The 27,892-nt window shown below is 41.2% G+C and overlaps 1 protein-coding gene and 1 long non-coding RNA gene across 2 annotated transcripts; both read right to left on the bottom strand.

Annotated features, from left to right (window-relative positions):
* Window positions 1-1,376: 1,376 nt before the first annotated feature.
* On the bottom strand, window positions 1,377-2,354 carry LOC113027443 (uncharacterized). The gene is made up of 2 exons (XR_003273056.2): window positions 2,213-2,354; window positions 1,377-1,555 (listed from the first exon to the last, which is right to left on the bottom strand). It is a non-coding gene; the product is annotated as an uncharacterized LOC113027443 (long non-coding RNA).
* Window positions 2,355-6,052: 3,698 nt separating this feature from the next.
* On the bottom strand, window positions 6,053-17,039 carry LOC113026438 (catalase-like). Its single transcript, XM_026175243.2, has 13 exons — window positions 16,858-17,039; window positions 15,790-15,961; window positions 14,357-14,467; window positions 12,230-12,360; window positions 11,798-11,902; window positions 11,457-11,582; window positions 11,182-11,373; window positions 10,843-10,995; window positions 10,617-10,755; window positions 10,007-10,137; window positions 9,493-9,600; window positions 9,184-9,267; window positions 6,053-7,302 (listed from the first exon to the last, which is right to left on the bottom strand). The coding sequence occupies exons 1-13, from the start codon at window positions 16,921-16,923 to the stop codon at window positions 7,237-7,239; spliced, it is 1,584 nt and encodes a 527-aa protein (XP_026031028.2). The 5' UTR covers window positions 16,924-17,039; the 3' UTR covers window positions 6,053-7,236.
* Window positions 17,040-27,892: the final 10,853 nt, after the last annotated feature.

The following is a 27,892-nucleotide window of genomic DNA, read 5'->3' as shown; positions in this document are numbered from 1 at the left end:
ACAGAGGAGGATGCAAGAGATGGGGTGAGCTGGAGAAAGATGATCTGCTGTTGCAACTCCTAAAGTGAGACAATTATTGAGTAAAGATGGACAGTTTAGTGTAACAACAATCAGTCGACACCTACTCTACTGGAAATAAACCTTAAAACAACAATTCCTCAGAAGTAGACTATTTCCATTATACTACAACATACTTTTCAAAAAAGGAAGAAAGAATTGCTACGGAGGCTACAGAGCTCCCAGAAATCGATGGAATCTGAAATAAAATAAAATAAAACCCTAGTAATATTTTTTTAATGAGTTACAGTCCAACACCATTTAAATCACAAAGATAATATTTTTTTTATAATATAGCTTACAAATCAACTCTAAATTCTCTAAATCGAACAAATTCTAAGGGGATGAAATGTCCACACTGTTTCTGTGGAATATTAGTGAGTGGAAAATGAAACATCTCAATAAAAAGATTTTCCTGCCACAAATGAGCTGAGATCCCCGTCAGTGAATATGCAGCATGATCCACAGCTACAGAAAAAAGGTTTTTGTGAACAAAGAAGAATTCCGTATACTGTCATTCATTGTTCCGTATGTAATTTAGCAGACGCCAAATGCAGTGTGCTTATTTTTCACCTGGGTGTAGATAGATAGGCACAAACATTAATTGGCTAAAAATCATCTTTATATACATTTACCTTCACTGAAATATGAAAATATATTTATATATATATATATATATATATATATATATATATATATATATATATATATATATATATATGTTTCTGTCCTTTTCTATAGATAGATAGATAGATAGATAGATAGATAGATGAAATTGTGTCTTTTTCTAACAAAAGACACAATGAAGACTGATTATAAAATTGATGCTAATATTTATCATCCAAATCCAAAGTCACAGCAGCAAGCAATGCACTGCAATCTGTTAAAAGGAAGCGTTTTGTCAGGGTGTGTTACTTTGAGGGCTTAACGAGATACCCGTGCAAAAACAACTATCATTGTAATAATGAATATCAGGAGTCCAAGGGCAACCAGGACTGTGGAGGTGATGTTAAGCTGGCGAGCAGTGGCCCCATAATGCCGTGCACCCTCCAAATCTCCAACCACCTTCCGGTCTCTGGCCTAAAACGACAGAAAAATATAGATTGTAAAAGTGTAGTTGGAGACCATGGATATTAACTTGATCTATGTGGTAAAATCAATATAATGTAGGTCATAGTAAGTAGACAGGTAAATATTAATATATTTTTTCATGCACACACAGACACACAGAAGTATAACAGATGCTTAGTTCATGAAAAACCCGATTTATTTAACCTCACCTTGATAGAATAAATGAGAGCTGCAAGCCCAAGACAACAGGGGTTTGAGTAGAAAAAGCAGAGGAGGGACCAGATGATATGGTCTTTTGGTGGCTCAGTGCTGATGATCACAGTGGTGTGCTGAACCATTGATTGTTGATCCCCATTCCCATCATACATGCTGTCCTGAAATGGAAGGTAACGTGGAGGATTCGTTGTTGTCATTGTTGTGAGCTCAACTGCAGTTTGGAGAGAATAAAGGTGTTCAAAAGAGTTATTGTTGTTGATGATTTCTTTTTTGGGACAGCAGTGGAGTTACAGTGATATTAATATAATATAATATAATATAATATGAGAAAGTGCTTTGGGATAGAACACACACTGGCAACTAATGCAAATATGTCTTTGAGGAGATTCTGCTCTCACAGTCGGTGACTCGACTGTGAGAGCAGAATCTCATTTCATAAGCCTGCTTAGACATACTGGTAATATGTCTCTCCAGCTTTTTACAGGAAGCAGTTGAACAGGTTTGGACTTGCTGGATGAGTATACTGCATGCCAGTAGGGTTGAGCACACTCCCCACCCCCAACTTTACCACTACAGCACCACAACCACAAAATTCAAATTCAGGAGTCTAGCGCTCCATCTAAACAAAGGGCTCTTATACAGATACAGAGGTGTCCTCCTACCATAAATCAGTAAGAGAAGATATAACCTCTTTCATGACCTTAAGGTGTGTGTGTATGCCAGAGTGCTCTGGAAGGCACACAGAGTCTCCACAGACTACTACGGATCAAACCTCCATTATTATGCAATCGATTATAAAACTCAAAGCATATATGAGTAAATATCTCTAAGCATAAATGACAATCAACAATATAAACCTTACACTCACTTTCACGTATCAGTCAGTGCAAGTCCACTCAGTCTTTATGTGCAATCTGGATTCGAGTGGAGTTAACAGCCAAAGGAGACTCAGCAGCGGAAATGTGGGTGGGAAACAAAGTTTTGCATTTGCATTCAATGCAAATTATCTGGTGAGTATGCTGTGACACAACCTTTGTGTTAGTGTCTTAACAACATACATACATAATAAATATGTAGATACACACACACACACACACACACACATCGTTCAAGACCCCAGTTCAGACCGCAGCCTGTGCAAAGACGCCCCTGAGACAACCTAGAATCTAGACAATGTAAAAACAGTTTGACGAAAGACAGTTTAAGAAAAAGTAAGATAACACCACTACACACACACAAAGAAATACATTTTAAATTGTTTTCTTACTTTGAAGTTCATTCTGCTTCTCCTCAAACTCTACTAAAACAGACTCACCTTTACTTTCACTTGTCGATGGGGGCTCAGCAGTGGCACTGCATGTGGGTGTTTTTAACAAAATAACAGCTATCACTTCAGGCAGCCTGTAACGCCCACATTAAAAAAAAAAAAAAAAAACAGGTTAGATATATGCGGGCCTTCCTGTAAGCCAGTCACTATGCTTGTTCCAGACAGGCATGTATTGGCATCATTACAGATTATCTTAGGGGTATGAAGGAGCGTAAAAAGAGGAGCATGCCCAAATGTTTTTCTGATTGATATATATATATATATATATATATATATATATATATATATATATATATATATATATATATATATATATATATATATACATATATATATATATATATATATATATATATACATATATATATATAATGTATACATACATATACATGTGTGTGTGAAATAAACTGCAATAGAGCAAAATATGGGTGTGTGTGGTTGGAGGATGTGTTTGTGCGTGTGCCCACGGGGGGGGGGGCATGAACATTTTTCTTGTAAAACAAAGGGGGGCCCAGCAAAAAAACCACTGTGGGAGCCACTGTGTTAAACAAATATGTAAGACTCCTTTCTTCCATTTGCACAACATCTCTAAAGTTAGAAATATCCTGTCTCAGAGTGACGCTGAAAAACTAGTTCATGCATTTATTACTTCCAGGCTGGACTACTGCAATTCATTATTATCAGGATGTCCAAAAAACTCCCTGAAAAGCCTTCAGCTAATCCAAAATGCTGCAGCAGACTAGAAGGAGAGAGCATATTTCTCCTGTTTTGGCTTCCCTTCATTGGCTTCCTGTTAAGTCCAGAATTGAATTCAAAATCCTGCTCCTCACATACAAGGTCTTAAATAATCAGGCCCCATCTTATCTTAATGACCTTGTAGTACCATATCACCCTATTAGAGCACTTCGCTCTCGCTCTGCAGGCCTACTTGTTGTTCCTAGAGTATTTAAAAGTAGAATAGGAGGGAGAGCCTTCAGTTTTCAGGCCCCTCTTCTGTGGAACCAGCTTCCAGTTTGGATTCGGGAGACAGACACTATCTCTACTTTCAAGATCAGGCTTAAAACTTTCCTTTTTGCTAAAGCATATAGTTAGGGCTGGACCAGGTGACCCTGAATCCTCCCTTAGTTATGCTGCAATAGACGTAGGCTGCCGGGGATTCCCATGATGCATTGAGTTTTTCCTTTCCAGTCACCTTTCGCACTCACTATGTGTTAATAGACCTCTCTGCATTGAATCATATCTGTTATTAATCTCTGTCTCTCTTCCACAGCATGTCTTTTATCCTGTCTTCCTTCTCTCACCCCAACCGGTCGCAGCAGATGGCCGCCCCTCCCTGAGCCTGGTTCTGCCGGAGGTTTCTTCCTGTTAAAAGGGAGTTTTTCCTTCCCACTGTCGCCAAAGTGCTTGCTCATAGAGGTTATATGATTGTTGAGTTTTTCTCTGTATCTATGAAGCGCCTTGAGGCGACTTTTGTTGTGATTTGGCGCTATATAAATAAAATTGAATTGAATTGATTTTTGTGTTTGGCAACGTTCTCCACCTCAGCACTAGCTTCACAGCTCCAACTGACATCTGCAGAGTATTTAGAGCATGAGGTTTGTGGCATTTGTAACAATGGAAACTGAACATGAGAAGGGTTCTGGGTTGGTTCCAGTTTGCATGCTTTTCTAAGGAAGCTCTGGTGCATTCATGCACATTCCAGGTGTACTGTGCGCAGTAAAAATGACTCAACATCAAAATACCTGCCAAGTTAAACCTGCGAAAGCCTCAGCCTAGGACACTCTCAAACTTTATAGCTCTCGGCCACATGCCTCTAAAGCAGGGGTGTCAAACTCAAATACACAGTGGGCCAAAATTCAAAACTGGAACAAAGTCGCGGGCTAACATTTATATTTATTGAAAAAAAAAAACTTCCTCCAGATATAAGAATGAATCTTTTCTTATGGACTCAAACAAGTTTTGCTGAAAAACTGAATATGGAACAAGCAAAGCTTAATACTAAACAATATATATATATTAGCTGTATAATACCAGTAGGCCAGCTCTAATAGTAATTTGGTATGGCTTCACGGGCCAAATGTAATGGCCAGAGTTTGACACCTATGCTCTAAAGCCTGTTAAATTATCATTACCCATGTGACATGAAATCATCTGAGTTGCTGTAATAAGTGACATATGGAGACACTCTGACCTGGGACTCTACAAACTGAAGCTGGGTCTCTCCAAAGTGAAGCTGTTAGGATATTAGTTTGGAGTTACACTTCGTGTTTTCATATTAATTAAGTATGACTGATTTTCAAGTTTTGGATACATTGGTACATCTACAATCTAGGTGACTGTGGTTTGGGTTCATAAATGTATGAGTCTCCTGAGCTTTTCAAAACATTGAAACTACAAAGAAAAAGTTCATGTGTCACAACATTTGTACAGTTCAAATGGCGCCATCCCCTGGCCAACACTTATCAATAACTTCTCAGCAAAAAAAAATAATTAAAACTTTCAGTGCTGTCATTATTGACATATTCTTCAGTAAAGCTGCTACAGCTCTGTTTTCTCAGCAGACAATCCAGAGCTGTACTACACCCTCATATTTGAAATAAGGGCAAAGAACCTAGAAGATACAGCCCTGTTACCCAGGGAGAAAAAGTATAATGGGAGAAGGGATTAGACTGTTCTTTTTATATGATCAATTCTTCTCTTCTAGACAGTTTGAACACTTATAATTGTGTTACCTGCAGCGTCTTGACAGGGCTGGGCTCAGTGCCTTTGGATTGCAGAGGTGGAAACAGTGATGTCATATTTGTGAGGGTTTGACTTACAGAGTACATGGACTGTTTTCAAAATGACTGGTTATTGCAACTTCACCATGTTATGGCAAAAAGGGAGGTAAAGGGATAAGTTTCATTTTAAAAATTCATTAAAGTTTCCCCTAAATCCATCAAGGTCTCCAGTGACTTTCTGGTTGAAAATTAACCTCTTATCAATTACCAACTGCTACATAATGTTTGTTTAATCAAAGTAAACAACTGTCATGCTACCCTTTTCTGATTATTACTGTACTATAACCTTAAAGTCCTCTTAATAAAAAATAAAAAAATAATAATAATCAAATCTAAGTTTTAACATACAAATTATAATACTATTTGTGTGAACTCATGCCCTACCTCCAGACACACCCCTGTGCTGAAATTTTACAGCCAGGTTTCATTCTTCCACAACTTGCAGATATGACACATACAGATTGAGCAGAGAACCTCTATTGCTTTTAAAACATGCTGCAAATAAAGGAACCAGTGAAAACGTGCTACGTTCAGACAAGTTGAGGATTGTTTTCGTAAAATCAATCATGATCGTTTCTTTGAAAAAGTACAGGAGACAAAGGAAGATGGATGAACTTTTAATTACAAATTCATTCAATATAGGCACAGAACAGATGAGAAATATTTTCCAGTACAGACATTAATAAAAGAAATCAGTCACATTCAGATCAGCAGAAAGTTCACACAAGCAATTCAGAACAGTGAGATTTAATTTAGACAGTTACTTTTCATCATTACATGCTTGAAGTTGCATTACTCTTAAAGGTCAGATTTATTTTATCAAGTTTCCCACTTGACTGAAGAATGTCAGAATTCTTATGTACCAATCTAAAAACGTGCAGAAAGACAGTTTTAGGGTAAAGCAATTACAGCCCCCCCCCCCCAAAAAAAACAAAAAAACAAACAAAACAAAACAAAACACCACACCATCAAAAATCAAATAAACCCCACACTAAACAGAAACAAACCTGGGTTGTTAAGGATGAAGGTTAAATCCATGTTAGTGGTAGTTTTTGTATATAAAAAAGGCACAAACGACTGTTTTAGTTAACATTACATCTTTTAACTTGCTCATCACCGCATACCCACAATGATAACACTGACCAGTGGTTCAGTCAAACATGAGGAAAGAAGACAAACAAACAGACAAACCCACAACAGATCATTGCTCATACTGGGGGGGGGGGGGGGGGGGGGGGGGGGGGGAGCAAAGCAGCAAACCTGTGGTTCATGACAAATCCAGATGTTTTACCAGCTTAAATTGAGACTCATCATTAAAGCAGATACCAAGTATCATCCTTAATGCAGATTTCTTTCAAACTTGCAATGCTTTTTTAAAATTTCAAGCATCATAGCTTAGTAGTACATACAATGTGAGGAATTACTGGAGGCTGGTTTGGTTAATTAGCTTAATGCAATCAAATCAAAATGAAATGAAATGCTTTTAAGTGCCTGTTAAACTCAGGTGGTCAAAGCAAACAGTTACTACTCAAAGCTTAAAAAAAAAACTGCGGTATTATCATGGTGACTTTATTGCAACCTGGTTGTGGTGCAGCTCACAATGCACAGTGCTGACAATTTAGAGAAATAAATTGCTTGGAAAAACTGAATCAAAAACCAATTAGCCACAACAGTAAAAGCCAGATTACTTGTATTTTGAGCCTTTCCTGATGGATCTAATATTGTTCCATTTCAGTAGTGGTCAGTTATGACGCAAGTGCATTTGCTCGCTTGAAATTTAAGGCATCACATCTTAGAGGACGCGGCGATGGCAGCGGCTCCTGGACGGCTGTAAACATGCAAGGCAGCGTCCTGTAAAACACAAATTGAAGAAGAGAAACTCAAAAATGAGGTCAGACACTTTAATGGGCAGAATATTACTGTAATTACAATGTACTACTATAAGTACTTTGACACCAGATAAAAATCCATCCACACGTTTCTTCTTATTTAACACCTCAGTTTCATACCATGTCCTCTTACTTTAAGGTCAGACATCCTTTGATTATCTGTATCATCTAATGAAAGTCTTATCGATTGTTAAATGCTCCTTTCTAAAGAAAAAAAGAAAAGAAAGACTTTTGGGAAAGTCTCTAAAGATATTTAACTGTGAACCAGTGTGGCTAATGAATGAATGAAATTACAACTTGCACTGGATGTATGCTGTATATAAACACACAACTAGGGCTGAACGATTATGGAAAATAATCTAATTGCGATTTTTTGCCCCAATATTGCGATTGCGATGCGATTATTTTTTAAGGTATTTGTCTTCTGTATTATTAAACAAAGACAAGCAATACATCATATAGTATGGCCAATACTATATTACATTAATTTTAAACTGTTCTTTCCTGGAAGACAGACCTCTGTTATGATGACATGAGGTGATGCATGAATTGATGACTGACATTTTTATTTAACTTCTTCAATCACAACAGTATATTTGAACATACACAATAGTTTATTTTTAGCTTACAAACATCTGAGCATAAAGTGCTGACAAGGAACCCTGGTGTAAACATTAAAATGAAAGTCAGTACAATGTGCAGATTGCAGAAATATACATAAAAAAAATCAGTGGCTTTACCACACTCAGTTTTTCGACATCTGTGAACTACTAGACAGTCATTCAATTAAAAAATAATATTAAATAAATAAAACTAATAAATAAAAAATACACACATCTTACTGATCTCTGCAGTCAGTAACATTACACATAAAGTGCAAACATAATAGCAATTGTATAAACACACACACAAACACGCCTTTAAAGTTTAAAGGCGTGAAATTGGACGGTCTAGCCTTCTGATTAGCTAATCAGAAGGCTAGTTCTGATTAGCGTCACCGCTGTCTCGGTGGAGTTTAATAAACTCGGCCGTCTGCTTCTTGCTATCTAAAATATAACCAGACACTGGAGTAAATTCTCGACTGTCTCATACTTCTGTTTAATAAGTTTTCTGTTTGACGTTTAGTCAGCTGTGTGAAAACCAAGGAGGAACCCACCCGGGGGATTAATAAAGTTTTATTTTATCTAATCTAATAACTTTAATCTCAGCCAAACCGATTTACTCACGAACAAACAAAACACTGAAAAAAGCCCAACAATAACATTTTTAGGTTGTCTAAGTGACTTATATATTACGTTTAACCCGAGCAGCAAAACTCCGCGGTGATCTGAAAATGATGTGCCGGGAGTTGTGCCGTTCTCGGCCGCATCAGTAACCCTCGAGCTCCCGGCTAGCTGTCGAGCTGGTGGGTAGCAGACGCCTCTGAAAACGTCGAAGCACTTTTGCAAATATGGGATATCTTGATAAACAGAGCAGATATTTGATGTTTACACAACTACTTTCTCGCCTGAAAATATTTTAAAAGTTTATTTTGTGACCCAGAAAGATTAGTATGAGTAATTTTAAAACTTAGTAGCGGCCGCCATTGTTGGAAACTGGAGTTTGGCTGGGCCGCGCTATGAATTCTGGGATATGGTAGTAATTTGGACAGCCTTCGGCGCGTCGCTGTGACGTAATCGGTCTACAAATGCGGCCTCAGGAGGATGCAGCCCATGAATTTGGACATGTCCAGAGTATAATCGCAGCCTTTGCGGTTAGAAAATTGCACTTGATCATGTCGCGATATTATCGCAAATGCGATATATCGTTCAGCCCTACACACAACTAGACAAGGCCCGTTTACCTTCTTGGCCTCCGCATTGTACTTCTTGAGAAGAGTCTCAACTCTGTTTCCATAGTCTGGATGGGCAGCCTTCAAATTCTCGACCTGCAAGATACCCAAGAAAAACATTACAGTCCTGGAGGATAGCAGGTTCTTCAACAAACAAAACACACATCTTCTTCGTCTCCCCATGAAAAAAAATAAACAGATTACATACTGTAAATAGATTACATTTACCAATAAGCACAACATCTTTCCTGAAACCTCACATTCCAAAAAGCACAAACTATGAGCGACAGCAAAGTGAGAGACTGTAGTGCTTGGACTCACCATGCGTTTCTGGATGAAGAGCTGGGCTCCTTTCAGGGACCCTGCCAAGTTCTGGCAAAGTCTCTGTCGCTCCTCCTCATTCAGGACCTGAGTGTAGAAGGTGCGAACCTGCAAAAAACACACAGGTTTATTCTCCAGAGGAAAAAGGAACTAATCAGAAACAGATTTTGACTCAGTCCTTAACTGGATTTCCAAGTTCTTAAACAACATCTTATAACATACAGCTACCGTTTGTTACTAATAAGAAGTGGCCTTAGCTACAGTTGTGTTCCTTCCAAGATGAGGCCGAAGAAACCAAACGAGTGCAGTAACAGGAAGAAAAAGCCACTAAAACTAAATCTACATATTTCCATTACCCTTTAAAAAAATGAGCAACAATTTCATCTTATCATTCGATCCACTGTTCATATTAAATACAGATTTATGCAGCTTTTTAATATTATCAAATCTGAAATTGCCTGGGCCTCAGACACTCTGTGTCACACGCCTACAGATCCTGTTAAATCATCATTACCTGTGTGACATTGTCTTCATCTGAGCTGTTGTAACGAGCAACATCTGCAGACACTTGGAACTTGGACTCCATAAACTGAGGCTGAGTCTCTGGGGCACTGAAGCTGTTAGGGTAGTAGTTTGGAGCGCCACCTGGTGGTCAAACAAAAACACTGGTGAGGCAGTGAAGGAAAGAAAGAAAAAATGAACAAAGACGAGATGTTTGTGGAAAACCATAATCAGTGACTATAGTGATGACATACGTTATTCACACATCTACCACTGTACAATGCATGAAATGTAGCGATAAAATGTTTTATCGCTAGTTTTTACATTTTGTGCACAATGTAGATGACTGTGGTTATGCATGTAATGCCCATGTTATAAAATTATTTCTAATTATTTTATATAATAAGGGTGTTTTTGGATCACTAAGATTTTTTAAAACACCATCACTGATCGTCTACTTCAAAGGTGACATGCACTTGTGTATATGTCACGTGTATAATAACAGTTAAAAATAACAGTTAAGAACTCAGTATAAATAAACTGTAACACTACCTGGATTAAAATTCCAGGATTACTCAAGATTCATTTCTGAGCCACAGGTACCAGACCTGATCACGTCTCACCTTGGTTGTCATGCATGCACATCGGACCATCACGCTGGTAGTTGGCCACACGAGCCCTGAAGGGGCAGTTGACAGGGATCTGCAGGTAGTTTGCTCCCAGCCGGTGACGATGCGTGTCTGGGTAGGAGAAGAGGCGACCCTAGACAAAGAACATGGAGGACAGAGCTCAATACCAACCTAGCTTTTCTTCATTCCCCCCAGCTTGTCAAATCTGCCATAATGTCACCTGCAGCATCTTGTCAGGGCTGGGCTCGATGCCTGGTGGCATGTTGCTTGGGTCAAAGGCCGCCTGCTCCACCTCTGCAAAGTAGTTGACTGGGTTCCTGTTCAGAACCAGTTTGCCCACAGGGATCAGTGGGTATTCTTTATGTGACCAAACCTGCACCGCGAATAAAATTTACAAATCACAAAAGTCATCTGTGATTTTCAAATGAGCACGTCATTATTTAGAGACAACCTGTGATAATATGGACGTTTTTGGAAAACAAGTTACCGAGTCACTGCACATTTATGTCACGTATTACTTTATAACTCAGATGTTGTCTGTTGTGCAGAACTGCGGTACCTTTGTAAGATCAAACGGGTTGAACCGGAACTTCTCAGCCTGCTCAAAGGTCATGACCTGGATGTAAAAGGTCCAGGATGGGTAGTTTCCATTAGCAATAGCATTGAACAGGTCTGCAATTCCATAATCTGGGTTGGTGGCTGCCAGGCGGTCTGCCTCTTCCACCGTCAAATTCTTTATTCCTTGATCCGTCTAAAAAATTTATTTTAAAAAAATGAAGTCAGAGATGGCAGAACACACAACATAACAGCTAATAAAGCTGACCTCAGGCAGACCTTATAGTGGAATTTGCAGTAGACACGTTCACCATCGGCATTGACCAGTTTGAAGGTGTGAGAGCCGTAGCCATTCATGTGACGGTGGCCATCAGGCAAACCTCGATCGCTGAACAAGAAAGACACCTGCACAGGAGACAAGACAAGACCATGAAAACAACTGGAAGAGTTTCTGTGCCAATCACTGTCAATGATGACTACAAGTATAAAGACAGCGAGCAACAGTGCACAGAAAGACTTACTTGAAAATATTCTTTATCCTAAATGTGTATTTTAGAAACACCTCAGCTGACATGACATAATATACTAGACTTTTCAGTATCAGGCTCAGCAGCATCTACCTGATGCAGACTCTCGGGCCTCAAACTCCAGAAGTCCCACACCATGTCAGGGTCTTTCATGTGGGTTTGGGGATTGCGCTTCTGGGAATGGATGAAGGATGGGAACTGCACGAGATTAAAGATGGGACATTAATATAAGACAATGTACACTTGACTGATATTAGCACAAGTGTTGTGAGGAATGTGTCTCTGGTCTTAAATATCTTACATTAGGAATAACAAGCTTGGTTTATTTCATACGCCCTCGGGTTAGATATTTAATGTTAAAAAATAAAAAAAAAGACACAAAACTGAAAAAGCAGCCACACTTAACTATTTCCATGTTAGAAAAAAAAAATGTACTGCTGTAATACTGCAACTCTCTGACACAAAATTATAAAAACCTGTAACATTACGGTCTGCCCAGACACATGCGTCCCTACACCCACTCACCAGCATGGCATCCCTGATGAAGAAAATTGGGGTATTGTTGCCCGTCAGGTCCCAGTTGCCATCTTCAGTGTAAAACTTGACTGCAAAACCTCGAGGGTCACGCACAGTGTCTGCAGACCCAGACTCTCCAGCTGGGAAAATAAAAAAAGTTCAATTGATATTTTACAGACAAATCATGAATTTGTATCATTATCCACTAACTTAGTCTAAAAGACAATGTCCAGCATACAAATCGACTGAAAGTTCACTGTTAATGTCCTTTCTAATGTCACCCAAGTTGAGATGTTAAGAGCACCACTTGCCAACACAGGGCCAGCCTGCTTATAGGTATCAATCCTTTACCAAATACTCACTTTTACTCACATTTCCATTTTCAAGGGATGGTTTATGACTCATACAAGCACCAGAATGTCTAATACAGTCACACTTTCATGAAACACTCAATGTTTTAATTGTCCATATTCTCCTATGACAGCATTTCAAAACTGTTTAGCACGCATGCATTTTCTCCCCATATTTTCACGAGCTTGTTATCTGTCTTCAGCAGACATGAACATGCTGTGAGAAGATTAAGGCTTCATATAATTGAGGGGGTAATTTTCTTATATATATTCCTGTCAGTTGAAATATAAAAAATAAACAGGATGTTTTTAAGTCAAGTCCAAGTTCTGAGGCAAATTCCATCCTATGCAAAATTCAAAATAATAAATGCAAATTATTATTATTATTATTTAAAAAAAAAAAAAAAAAAAAATGAAATATGCTAAAGGAAGATGGGAAGAGGCTGAATGGGTTTGTGACGTAGCAGCTGCTCAGTGCAGTCCAGAGGTGCCACTACAGATGTTAAAAGCAATAGACTATGTGCATGTTAGCATATGCTACTTCCGGTGCAGAAACTCCTGTGGGGAGCTTTGTTTCCAGTGTCCTAGTCGCACCTTGTTTACGGTCCAAAACAAGTTAAGCAAATGAATGAATCAAGCGGCGATTTACATTTCTATAGATGTCTTGGGCATTTAGCCAATATATCGGTAATGGATGTTCATCGACTTGTTGATATTTTTTCCCCCGCGCCTCAGAGCAAAAGAGAAAAGGGATTCAAATTTTATATTTCTCAGTATCTGTAAACAGCGGTCCTTCGTTTATCGCGGTGTTATATTCTAAAAATAACCAGCGACAGGTGAAATCAAGTAGCCAATTTTATTTTTTGACGGTGCAAAACGTTTCGTGGACATACAGTACTGCATTTCAGAGTCACACTGCTAGCAATCGATGCAGCGATTCTGTACTGTACAGGAGAGACGTCACGGAGGAGATCGTCTGCAGCGATCAGGACGCAGGACACAATGTGATGTTTAAAAAAAAAAAAAAAAAAAAAAAGCATGCAAACTTGCACTAAAAAAATCTGCGAAACAGCGAGGTGAAAGGTGAACCGCGTTATAGTGAGGGACCGCTGTAATTTTGAAGGTAAGTCACAACATACCCTTCGTAAATACTAATGTATAGAAACCCTTACCAGCAATCATTCATTTTTTGTGTGGCTTTTTTCACGGTTTGTTAACATGCTGTGTAGGTGTGTACTTGACTAGCTGATATCAACATAACAGGGAAACATCTGGTTTGACTATTCTTCACCTGTAGTTTGAATGCTGAACATTTGCCTGTTTAAATCATAAGACCAGTCACTATACAGAGATGTGCTTCTGAATGTGGACGATGTGTCTTCTGCAGTAATGCAGTTCTGCTTGTGTTGAGTGATGTAAACAACTGATCATCTAAACGCTTTAAACGTCAAAATTGATCATTAGATTTTTTATGACACAACAGCGGTGAGTGTTCCCACCTTCTGCTCTTTGTAACTTAACGCGATCTTTCCGTTTTCGAGTTTTGGACATGATTGTGGAGTATATCTTCGCAGTAGCGATTGACCGCAAAGTAAAGCTACCGGAAATGTACAACCCCACATCCGGTCTCAAACCAGGAAGTTAGCATTTTCTCGTGCACAGGGTCTATAGTCCAAACAATCACACCAAAACTGTGTCGTCATCAACAACAACAACCACCCCCCAATAAGCAAATCTGTAACCATTAACAAGGCGAACCCATGAAATCCTTTATGGTCGTTCTTACCCACAGTGGAGAAGCGGACAGCAATTGGTGTAGTCTTGCCGACATGCTCAAACACTTTGGCTTTGCAGTAGCGAGTGATGTCATGAGTGACCTCAAAGTAGCCAAACGCCCCTGAATAATGGAGAAAAAATGAAAATAAATACAAATTTTAAAAGACATGTATGCTAATATAAGCTTCACAAATTTTGAGTTCTAGTTTTTACTGTATTTATCATGGGAACAAATCTAAGACTCTTGAAAGTAGGCCAACAAATAACTTGTTCAATGTCTGTCCAAAGTCTGAAGCCCTGATCTGTAAAGCCTGTAAAGATTAACAATTGTTTGGAGTTAATCCACAAATAAGCAGGATCCACATTTCCTTTTATACTTATTTTTTTGGTTGTCTTGTTTTAACTTTGTAATTTAATGCAGTCATTTGTAGCCATCTGCCTGCACCAGAATACAATTCTTGACTAAATTTGCACATAAATTTGAACACTTTCCAATGTTAAGGATCAGACCAATGCTTGATCTCAGACATAAGTGCACCACATGCCTGCTGTTAAGACCTTTTAAACACTGGGAGTCTTTGGTGCCAGGTGCTGAATATGTACCTTAGTAACTCTGCATCTGTGGCATTCTAGTGCATATTAAATGGCCAGTGTTGAGAATACACTGCATAGTGTACAAAGTGTTGTCACCAACAAATTGAAAAGTTGTCCTAGCCATTAAACTTTATCATTTTGAATAATGCATTGTCGATGTCTAGATCTCAAGCTATGATTTACCTACTACTTCAGGCATTAGAACTAAGAAATGATTCATGTCTGAAGACTTTATAAATATAGAGCTAATCCCACGGTGAGTCATTTTAGCATTGTATTTGTGGATGTAGGTGGAAACAACCAAAAGGCACAAGACTAATAATATTGTGTAACAAAAAGCATGGCAGCAGTCATAACTGCTACAAAAACAATGATGTCAGAAATTACACAAACATTTTTGAATGATGTTGACCATAGATAATGAATAAATTAATTGAAGCCTTTAATTTTTTTACTGCCAGCAGGAAGACTTAAAAGAGTGTTACTTACCAAAACTGTGTGCGAGAACCATTGAGGGGCTCGAAATGAAATAAATATAGTGGGACACTATTTCTGGCCATACTGCTTAGCCCTAAGTGTTGGCATAAAATGTCTAGCCATCCTATTGACCTGAATGGCAACAATTTTTACGCTTGGCTTTCTTTACTTAATTACAAATATTCCTTTAAGAACGCAAAGCGTTTTTGTTAGCCTGTTAGTCAGCGAATATAAATAACAATTTTTTTAACCTTTTCTTACACACGATCAGCAGTAGTTTGTGTGCACTTTTGCACTGCTATAACAAAGGGACAGCAAATCGGATAAAAAAATTAAAAAAAAGAGCATCATGACTACAGCACAATGCCTTACCTGCCCCTTTGGCATGGACCACTCTCTCTGGGATTCGCTCACGGTCAAAGTGGGCCATCTCATCTGTGAAGACAACATCTTGAACCAGCAGCGGCCCTCTTGGTCCTGCAGTCTGCAAGTTCAATTTGTCTCCCACTGGATGGCCACCGCCTGTGGTCAGCACATCTGGTTTCTGATAACAGATGGATAATAATAAAAAAAAACAAAAAACAACGACAACAAAAAAAAAAAAAAAAAACCCACAAAAACAGAAAGCATTAAATATATCTTGATGTAAGACTATAACAAAGACTAATGCAATACAGCTGGTCTTTCTTTAATGCAATTTTAACCTTATGGTTATAATGAAGAAACAAAATCAGTGCAAAATACTAAGTGGCTTAACATATTAATCAATGAAATCATCTTCAGTGTTTGACATTACTCCTGCATGAGCCTTAAACTGTTATAATAACTCATTGTCTAAATGAACGCCCTTAAAACTGGCACTTTTGAAAGAAAGTATCTATGAAACTAACAAAGATATTGACAAAGTTGCAAAAGCAGTTAAAAAAGGCAGACTGCGTTAAGCATAAAAAAGTGACACGTGTATACAATGGTGCAGTTTCGCAGGTGTACTATCATAACAATAACGCTGAAACTTGAAGCTGCTATGACGGCATGCTTTTTGTCTTTACGTGACTCTCAAACATGCTCAAAACAGCACGAATAAAAACCATTCTGCGACATGAACTTGGTTACTTTACAACGGCAATTTACTCTAATATGCCCTAGTTATATATAGATAGGAGGGTTGAAGTTCAAACAAATAACCCTGGACCCACTTCTTATCTTCATGGTTAAAGTCTCTTTCACGGCTGTGAAAAAGTATAAAGGACTAAATACGACTGTATGAGAAATACTTAAGACTAAAACTACACTAAAAACATTAATGTAGAGACTACAGGACATGAGCTACAAGCTAGCTCTTAGTTAGCCTGTTACCCCTGGACGACCTTTCACCCATTTCCAACTGTGGTAGCCACCGCGGAGTAAAATCACTTGATATAACCCAATGCATATACAGACCTGAGAACCTCGATTCGCCTTCCATGTCTTCATTTGGTCAGTAGCTTTATCTCTGTCGTCAGCCATCTTCACAATTCGGTGCTTAGACCACACACTGTGCAGAATATGTTGCGCACAAAACACTGCTATCGTTTTATACCTACGCCAGAATTTCTTCCTGGACAGTGCCCGACGTTGCTCCGCCCCCCTGCGCCTGCTCCTGACCCACTTACGAGACTGAAGAGAGAGCACCAAACCAAAAACAGGCTGCTGATCGTACATAAATCTTTATGCAATGTTTAAGTGTGAAAAACCTTTATCTTTCTAACCTACTCACTAAATATTCACTTTTAAACTGAAAATGCCGTCCTTTATTTGTAAGACAAAAACAAAATAGCATGCATAAAATAGATACCTTATCTGAGGACACGCCTTAATGTTTACCGTTAACGCAAGCAAATCACCGAACAGCATATTTCCTTATTATTATTATTATTATTATTATTATTATTATTATTATTATTATTATATTGCAGCATAACTAAATTGTAAAAGAGTAGAAGAAAAAGGTGGAAAATGGCAAAAAAAAAGAAAAAAAAGAAAACCCAATTTCTGATCTTTGAATTAATGTCAAAATTATTGAAATGTTCACTTGCACTGTACTGTTTATTGTACTTTCTGTTAAGATATTCATTGTGTGTACTCATGTTGTACAGTGTTTAACTGCATTATGGTTACTGTGGTTTAACAGAGACAGTATTTTAGTTGCCACCACAAGGAGGCACTGTTTCATTGTAAGAGCACGGATGCTGCGTCATCACGCCCCTAAGAAAAAAAAAAGTATACCACAACGAAAATGGCACCCATGAGAAAAGTTTTGCCGCGTGTTAATGAGGAATAAAGTTCCCAAAATATTAAGGACATTTTTGCCTCCGTCGTCATTTTCCTTCGAGTTGATCGCTGTCGATGCTGCAATACTCAACACTTTCATTGTAGTTTACATGTTAGTACTTTTGCTTTTAGCATCTCACAACCTCAGTTAAGAAATTATTGCAATGATTTACAAATCTTAAACACATATTTTAGTCACACATAGAATAATATATATTTGCCATTTTAAGAAATATACGTAACAGATCTGAAACAAACAAGCAAAGCTAGAGCAGGGCCATGTTCCATGCTGTAGCTTCCCCTTTTTTTTAACGACAGTCCATAACAGGGTTTTGCAGAGATGTTTGAAGGGGCGGGTGCTAAAAGTTAGAAAGGGGCACATAGAACCAGACAGAATAACAACAACCCACGTTCATCAAGAATCCAATGTGGAATCGAGTCATACTGTATCACTGTCATCAGGTGGGGACAATGCAAAACGTAGCCTATGTTTACCTGATAGGGTACAATGCTGTGAATGAATTGCTGCTGCTCCAGCTGCTGATAGAGCTGGGGAGCAGGGTTATGTTGATCTGAGGCTGTAGACATTAAAAAGTCCATAGGAGAGATGGTAGCTGATTAAACAAGTGTTATGAGATAATCATAAAATGTAAAGATTGATGACAGTGCTCGGAACCATAAGGCAACATTGAAAAAAAATGTGGAAAATAAAGTGACACTGAAATATTAGTAAGTCAAAAGACAGGGGTTGTTCTGGTCGGGTAAGAATGCAACAATACAAAAAATGTAACAGAATAATTTGGCTATAATTTGCTAGAATATGTTTTTGTTATATTTGAAATATAAATCTAATACGATCTGTTTTTAAATGTATTTTCTTTAAAACAAAGTGTCTTTTTTGAATATCGTAATCCATAATTATGTGGATATGCATATAGATAGTTTTTAGTGAAATATAAGCCCCCTATAAAGGCAGGGAAAAGCCCTGTTACTCACTTTAAAACAAAATTTGTTCCCTAAAATGGTGGACAATGCTACAGACACATGACCTCTTTACCCAGTTATCTAGTGGCTAATTACCACCACCACTTGTGCAATTAATGAAAGGACAGGTCATGTTTTGTTGTGCAAAACAGGACAGAAAGACAGGGCAGGAGAGGAAGAAGAGAGGTTAGAGTTAAAGGTAAGGACTGCTCATTAAAACTTACATGTGAGTCCTGATGTTTTTAAGTTAGATATTTGGTTTGTACATGTGACATTATGTTTTTTCATATTGTGAAATCTGCTGCAAATCAAACTGAGGTAGACTAACTATGCTATTTAAAGGCTGCATGAAAATCCTCTGCAGTTTTCTGATGGATAAACAGGTTACAATGCTGTACTGTGAGGGATTTAATATCACTGTACTGGGTCTGCGACTCAGTATTGCTCTTTCTGACTCTGTAATTATATTATTTGATTATTGTCATTCATAGTTTAAGTTTTCTTTAGTTCTTAGTGACTGTAGTCACTTCCCCCTTTGTAGTTCTCTTAGCATGTGTGTAAGTCTCCCTGTGTTACTGCTTTCAGTGTTAGCTGTTCCACCTTTCTAGTTTCTCTGTGTTGTAGTTCTCATTTCCAGTGTTTTGTTTCTAGTTCTCATGTTCTGGGTCTAGTTTGGGTTTTAATTATTTATTTATTTATTTATTTATTTATTTATTTAGGACAGTGCATGTTAATGAACATAAATGTAAAAAAAAATTACATGAATGTAAACATACCAGATTATAGCCAAGGGCTAATTTCCATCTGTTGTCCTTAAGCATAAAAATAGACATAATAATTCATAAAAATTATTATGTCTGTAATGAGTTTAGGGATGGGTATCGAAAACCGGTTCTTGTTGAGAACCGGTTCCCACTGTTTCAATTCCTTGGAATCGTTTGCCACTTTTAAAAACAATTCCCTTATCGATTCCAGTCGCCCCGAATGACGTCATCACGTTGAGTAGCGTCTTTTACCCAGTAGGAAACACGGCGCCTGAGCGGCACAAACGCTCAAAAGTTTGGTTACACTTTATGAGAAAGGATGACAACAGGGCAATGTGCAATACTTGCAAAGTAGAGATTTCATCAAAGGGAGGAAACACTACGAATATGCAAAAGCATTTGCTCAAAAAACACGCGATTGCTTTCAACGAATGTCGTGTTTTTGATCCGCTCCGGACTAGTGAAGCTCAACCCAGCAGCAGCGGTAGCGTTTCCACGTCCTCTCCCGTTAATACCGCAGGTAACTAATCAATTAGCATTGCATATTATGTTAGCGCGATTTACCTTATTACAAAACCTGCTATTACTGTGCGTTGCATTTAGATAACCATGATGAGAGACAGAGTCTGGCTCAGATGCTGGCAGTTCTCGCTGCAGTCTACCGGTAGCGTCTCCTTTCAGGCCAGAATAGACGAATGTCACCCAGCAGTGTCTAAGTTTGTGGTCAAAGGCTTGCACCCATTTGCCACAGCAGATGCCCCCGATTTCACTTTGGTAAGTGAATGTGTTTAATTGTAGGTGTAGCTGAGATATAATGTACGAATTGTGAATATTCTCAAAACTGTATTGTACATAGGTTATACTTTTTTATTGTGTGAACTTTATTTTTGTGGAACTAAGGTTCCGTGTGTTATTGTTGAAGTGGGACATTAATCAGTGTAACGCCACCTGCGGCCACATTGCGGGTGTGGGGTTTCCTAGCCAGAGCTGTACGGACTCCACACTGGGTGAGGAGAAGCCTGCTGCCGCTGTGTGACACTGATTTTGCTGCTGCACTCTGTTTTATAGGAATAAACCCTGTTTCCAGCCAGTCCGTGTCTGTTGTCACAACGCAGTCGACCATTTCACATCTGCTACATAAAAGTGGTGCCGTGACCCGGATGCATCTGATCAGCTGCTGCCGATCGCTGAGGTTGAGCTGAACACTTCCGACACTTGTAATATAAGTAAAATTATTCTGTGGGTCAGCAAAAAAATTTCCAGTGTTCTGTTAGTAGGCATTTCTCCCAGTTACACCTGTTAGAGTCTAACTGAGCCGTGTTTATTTGTGTTGTATTTTTCTGAGTGATAGGTATTTTTGTATTCCTTTTGTTTCTGATCCCCTTTGTAGTTATTGCTAACCTCTTGTAAGCAACATGGCTGGTAGGGGCCAAGACTCCTTTAACCTTTTCACGCCAGTCGCTGGGAGAGGTTGGAGACTGTCTGGGGCAGATGAAATGAGAGACAGGTCTATAATGTCACGTGATGAGCCAGCAGAGTCAGATGACATTATTCGAAATAAAGCTCATGAGCGCCAGTCCTCAACCCCTGCTTTGAGCGACGACAGCACACACAAAGAGCTACGTGAGCTCATTGGTGAATTGGGAACCCAGATAGGTGAATCAATCGCTAGCCGGCTACTATCCAGTCAAGTCCCACTTGGTCCAAACCAGACAGCCCCAGCCGAGTCCCCCAAAGTTAAGAGCCCTGACACCACTCTCGATCTCTCCAAAGTGAACTTAGCGGTCCGACAAGATATCAAAGACCCACCTATGTACAGAGGTGATGATGCGGATAAGTACTCTGTTCATGAGTGGATAGACATGATGGAAGTGTACTTAGAGAAGAGAGGGTTGTCTAGAGCCGTGCAGGTGGATGAAGTCTTAAACCACCTCCTTGGCAGAGCTAAAAACATTGTTAAGGTGGGTTTGAAAAGTAACTCATGTTCTGGTGTAGTGACCAACCCTGAGACCATCTATGCCATACTCAGGCGTTATTTTAGTGATAGTCCTGGCTCCTGTCAACCACTGGCTGACTTCTATGCCACCCAAACAGTTGCAAAAGAGACCCCAGTAGACTATTGGGTGAGGCTTAATATCGCTGCTGAGGCAGCTGACAAGCATTTACAGCGTCAGGGAGGCAAAATGGAGAACATGGAGGCAGATATAGCCATGATGTTTATCAGAAATTGTCCTGATCCCAGCCTCGCCTGTGTTTTCAAATGTAAGCCCATCAGTAAATGGACAGTAATGGAGGTTCAGGAAGCCATTGATGAACACCAAAGAGAGTGTCATGCAAAAAAGAAGAGCCTGGGCTCTGCCAGACCCCATCCCCTCCTCGTGGCCACTGCGACAACCACAAGCGAGTCGCCTGAGTTTGAACTGAACCATGCCCAAGTAGGTACAGTAAAATGTTCCCAGGACAGCCCGGGTAAGGCTGCTGGAGCTGCCGCTTCAGACCCAAGTGCTCTAGACCGCGTGCTCAGTATGCTGGAGAGGGTGTTAGAGCGCTCCAACCAGCCTGTCCACCCCGTAATTAGACCACAGCCTCTAGCCTCAGCCAGGTTCCCTTCGTGCCAGGTTTGTGGCAATAGCTCACATTCCACGCGCACTCACTGCATGAGAGAGAGGAGATGTCTAGGTTGCCTGGAGGTTGGGCATCAGAGGAAAGACTGCCCCAGAGCAGCTGAGCCCATTACCCAGCAAAATAATCCCCAGGGAAACTAGGGTGCTTGCACTTGAGAGGGGACAGTGTGAGCGAAGAGTGTGAAACCCTCAATCCCAGTGATGACATACAGACTGTATACAAAGAAAGCCTGAAGTGTGCCCCACCTGGTACTGTTGTACTTTCCCAGAATATAGTAAGACTTGATGAGGCAGACAGCCTATTTCACACGAATGCATTGGTGAATGACAAAGTCTCTTTGCAGGCCCTTCTTGATACAGGTTCCATGGCGTGTACCTTGAGCGAAGAGGCGGAGCGAGAGTTAAAGAGCGCTGGGGTCGCATTGGAATTAAGCGACACTCGTACCGACATTGTGCTAGTGGGCTGTGGTGGAGTTCAGGTTAAACCCAAGAGTATATGCGAGTTGAAAATGGAAGTGTATGATTGTACGTTCAGAGTGCCTGCCCTAGTGGTCCCCGGTCAGAAAGATCAGTTGATTTTAGGGACAAATGTTATCAAACACCTCCTCAGACACTTCAGGCTGTCCCCCCATTTCTGGCAAGTCCTGAGCAAACCCGAATCAGCAGAAGCGCCTGAAATAGTGCAGTTTCTGAATATGCTGTCTGGCATTAACCGGTGGAGGGGTGACAAAATGCTAGATGTCATTGGCACTGTCAAACTAGCTCAGGCAGTGACTCTACTCCCCAAGCAAGAGCACCTTGTATGGGGCAGACTGCCAGCGTCATCACCCCTTTCCGAGGGCAGCGCCATTCTGGTTGAACCACCAAAATCACAAACTCATAAAAAAGGTGTCATTGTCTGTAGAACTGTGGTTTCTATGAGTGGCGATAGGTGGGTCCCTGTTCGAATCCTGAACACATGTGATAAGCCTATCACATTGAGACGAAACGCTAAGGTAGCAGATGCTTCCGCTTGTGTAGCTGTTGAAGATCTCGAAGTGGCTTCTGACCAAAACCCAAGTGAGACCCTTAGGGTCCAGAGCCAGACAGTGTGTAGCGACGCACAGAGTAGCCCTCCCTCCTGCCCTAGCCTGCGTGACAGCTTGCAGAAGATGGGGTTGGAGGACCTAGACCTCGACTCTTGTGAAGTCTCAGACCACTGGAAGGCTCAGGTACTGCAACTGATCCACAGGTATGAGGATGTCTTTTCCAAGGGTAAGCTGGACTGTGGACTGGCAAAGGATGTTGTCCATCGCATCCATCTGTCTGACGACAGGCCGTTCAGACTTCCCTATCGGCGCGTCCCTCCAGGGCAGTACCACAAGTTGCGGCAGGTGCTCACAGAGATGGAGGAGCGAGAGCTGATCCACAAATCCAACAGTGAGTGGGCGTCCCCACTGGTACTGGTGTGGAAGAAGAATGGAGATCTCAGAATATGCGTGGACTACCGCTGGTTGAACGCACGCACAGTCAAGGATGCCCATCCCTTGCCCCACCAGTCAGACTGTCTGGCAGCCCTGGGAGGTAACGCAATTTTCAGTGCCATGGATCTCACCTCTGGCTTCTACAATATTGAGATGGCAGAGGAGGACAAAAAGCTAACGGCCTTCACAACACCAATGGGGCTCTACGAGTTTAACAGACTCCCCCAAGGCCTGTGCAACAGTCCGGCGAGTTTCATGCGTCTCATGATGGGCATATTTGGCGACCAGAATTTCCTAACCCTGCTGTGCTACCTCGACGACCTGCTTCTTTATGCACCCGATGAAGCAGAGGCTCTCAGGAGGTTGGAGATTGTGTTTAGCAGACTACGTGCCCATGGACTGAAGCTGGCCCCCAAAAAATGTCATCTGCTCCGGAGGAGTGTGAGATTTCTGGGCCATGTTGTGACTGAAGGCGGGGTTTCGACCGATCCTGACAAGGTTAAGGCGGTCACCGCTATCTCAGAGGCTGATCTCATGATGGAGGATGGGGTTATGCCATCCCAGAAGAAGATAAAGTCATTTCTGGGTATGGTAATGTACTACCAGCACTTCATACAGGACTGTTCTAAGATTGCCAGACCCCTTTTTACCCTGACTGCCGCTCCCAAAGGAAAGAAAGTAAACGCTCGAGGTGCTGCTTCTTTCCGGAGGCTCAGCCCAAGTGATTGGAAGAAGGAGCATGTTGACTCGTTTGAACGCTTGAAGGCTGCACTCCTCGACTCCGTTGTGCTTGCTCACCCTGATTTCAACAAACCGTTTATCTTGTCGACAGACACTTCACAGGACGGCTTGGGTGCCGTGCTGTCACAAGTCCAAGAGGGCGAGAGTAAAGCACGTCCCGTTGCATTTGCCAGCAAGGCCCTCGCCCGTGCACAGAGAAACTACCCCGCCCATTGCCTTGAGTTTCTGGCGCTAAAGTGGTCTGTCTGTGACAAATTCAGCCACTGGTTGAAGGGGCATAGCTTTACCGTCTGGACAGACAATAACCCCCTAACATATATTCTCACGAAGCCCAAGCTTGATGCATGTGAACAGAGGTGGGTGTCAAAGCTGTCCCCCTACGACTTCAGCATCAAGTACATTCCTGGCAGTAAAAATGTCGTTGCAGATGCACTGAGCAGGCAGCCATTCGTTCACAACCGTGTTAGTCAGAGACTCATGACTGAACCCTATGCAACCCTGTTAGAGGAGTCGCAACAGGTCAAAGAAATCTCGGTTCAGGATGCATTCAGGCTCAGTGCCAGCCACCAAAGTGTTGAGTGTTTGGCCCCTGCAGAGAGCCTGGGGTGTTGTTCCCTGACTAACGATGAAGTTTCCGCAGTCTTCACAGGCCACGCTGAGTGGGACCAAGGCTCAAAACAGAGAGCAATCTCCTGGTTGACTCAAGAGCTAGATCGGCTTCCCTCACTGGGCCAGAACACCTTGTCTGCCTTCTCGCTCCAGGAGCTACAGGAGGAGCAGAGAGCAGATGCAACACTGTCTCAAGTCATTCCGTTCGTCGTACGTGGTCGGCGTCCATCACGAAGAGAAAGAGCTCACTTGTCGCACAGAGCGCAAAAGACGATGAAACAGTGGGAAAAGTTGAAAGTGTTGGATGGTATCCTGTACAGAGTGAACAAAGACCCGCTCACTGGCAAAAAGCGCCATCAGTACGTGACTCCATCCACATTAATCAGTCAAGTCCTGTCAGGTGTCCATGATGATGCTGGCCATCAAGGCCAAAGCAGAACTCTGTACCTAGCCAGGCAGAGATTTTTCTGGATCAACATGGAGCATGACATTCGCGGGCATGTCAAGTGCTGTAAACGTTGTGTCGTCAGCAAGACACTCGAGCCTGAGGGGAGGGCCCCTCTTGAAAGCATTAAAACTACCGGTCCTCTTGAGCTCGTCTGCATAGACTTCTGGTCCGCAGAGGATCACAGGGGCAAGAGTGTGGATGTTCTAGTAGTGACTGACCATTTCACCAAGATGGCCCATGCTTTCCAGTGCTCAGATCAGACGGCAAAACAAGTTGCGCGCCAGTTGTGGGACAGATATTTCTGTGTCTATGGCTTCCCTCAAAGGATCCATTCAGACCAGGGCGCCAATTTTGAGAGTGAGTTGATCCAAGAGCTGCTGCAAGTGGCCGGGGTGCAGAAGTCAAGAACGACACCTTACCACCCTATGGGTAACGGTCACACCGAAAGGTTTAACAGGACCTTGGGAAATATGATCAGAGCCCTACCTCCGAGGGAGAAGCACAAGTGGCCTCAGATGTTGCAGACACTGACCTTTGTCTACAACTGCACCGCTCATGAGTCCACTGGTTACGCACCGTTCTTCCTAATGTACGGGCATATCCCCAGGTTACCAGTGGATGTCATGTTTCACAATGTTGCAAGGGACAATGATGTAACAGACTATGACAGTTATGTAAAAAGGATGAGAGATGACCTCAGAGAAGCACTCGCATTGGCCCAGACTAACACCAGAGCTAGTCAGCAGCGTCAAGCAGACCTGTACAACAAAAAGCAGAAAGGTGTTGACATTGAGGAAGGAGATCGTGTCCTTTTGGCAAACAAGGGCGAACGGGGTCGTAGGAAGTTAGCTGATAGGTGGGAGTCGACCATCTACACTGTGATCTCCAAGAACCCCACATGCCACACGTATCGCATCAGGAACGTCAAGAGTGGACAGGAGAAAGTTGTCCATAGGAACTTGCTTTTGCAGGCTAATTTCCTGCCCATTGAGTCCGAGGGCGAACCAGAGATGTCTTTTGCCAGTGAATCAGAACTCGGCCAGGAGCAGAGTCAATCTGATGGAGAATCCCCTGTCGCTGATCTTGAGGACGATTGTACTGAACGCACAGCCCGTTGGGTGGCTCAGATGACGGATGACTGTGTCCCGGCTCCTAGAGGACCCAAAGAGTGTGACAGTATTGGAGACAGTGTCTGTGCGCAGTTGGATGATGAGGAGCATCAGGACAGTGCCAGTGCCAGTAGTGAAGTAGCTGCTTACCCTGAAGTAGATGATGACAACAACAGCAGGGCTTGCACTACCCCAGTTGAGGAGGGAACACTACCAAGTATCAGTTACCCTGAAAGTCAGCCAGTCAGCGAGGTTGGGAGCCTCGTGAAACATGGTGGTGTACCCCCAAGTAATGCAGCAGGCCAGATCAGGACGAGAGTGGGTCGAATAGTGAAGCCTGTGAATAGGTTAATCCAGACTATGAAGCAAAGAAACCTACAAACAGGCAATGTAGTGAGCAGCTTTGCCAAGAACTTGTTTCTGTGAGGGCTACTTGTTTTATATGTCGGGTGATTTTCATGTCAGATGTTAACACCTATTTTGAGATTGTCTTCAGCTCAGAGTACTATTCATCATATAGTAGCTGTTACCGTGTTGTTTGTTCAGGATAGTGTATAAGGCACTTTCTCTTGCGAGTAAACATTAGGGGGTCTGGCCAACTTTCTTCTGTTTACTTTCCCCATGAGTTGGGAAACATATTTGTTGCACGTATCACCGGGTAGTGAATTTCCAGATCACTGACAGTTACGAATTGTTATATGTGACGCTCAGTTGCTCATCCTTACCTAACGGGTTTTGAGAAGTTCAGGGGGGAGTATGTAGCTGAGATATAATGTACGAATTGTGAACATTCTCAAAACTGTATTGTACATAGGTTATACTTTTTTATTGTGTGAACTTAATTTTTGTGGAACTAAGGTTCCGTGTGTTATTGTTGAAGTGGGACATTAATCAGTGTAACGCCACCTGCGGCCACATTGCGGGTGTGGGGTTTCCTAGCCAGAGCTGTACGGACTCCACACTGGGTGAGGAGAAGCCTGCTGCCGCTGTGTGACACTGATTTTGCTGCTGCACTCTGTTTTATAGGAATAAACCCTGTTTCCAGCCAGTCCGTGTCTGTTGTCACAACGCAGTCGACCATTTCACATCTGCTACATAGGCAGGGACATTACTGGATATTCTTGTGTAATTGCTACAGAATAATTTATGTTAAACTTTGTTATTGCTACAGGAGAATATTTATTTTATTATTTTACATATACATTTTTTTCCTGGGGACCCTGTGACACCCCATTGAAGAGCCGTAGGCTGGATCTCTTAAGATCTCACTGTTGGGTTTGTAAGGCCATGTTACTCCTAAATTTCTATCTTGTTCAAAGAGAAGATATAAAACACAGTTCTAAGCTAATTGACTTTAGTGTTCTCCTTTTTAAAAAAAAAAGAATCGATAAGAGAATCGATAAGAGAATCGATAAGGAATCGA

This window comes from Astatotilapia calliptera, chromosome 7 (assembly GCF_964374335.1).
Source record: "Astatotilapia calliptera chromosome 7, fAstCal68.1, whole genome shotgun sequence".
Taxonomy (NCBI): Eukaryota; Metazoa; Chordata; class Actinopteri; order Cichliformes; family Cichlidae; genus Astatotilapia; species Astatotilapia calliptera.
Note: the sequence above shows the minus strand (reverse complement) of the source record. Positions and strands in the feature narration are given on the sequence as shown.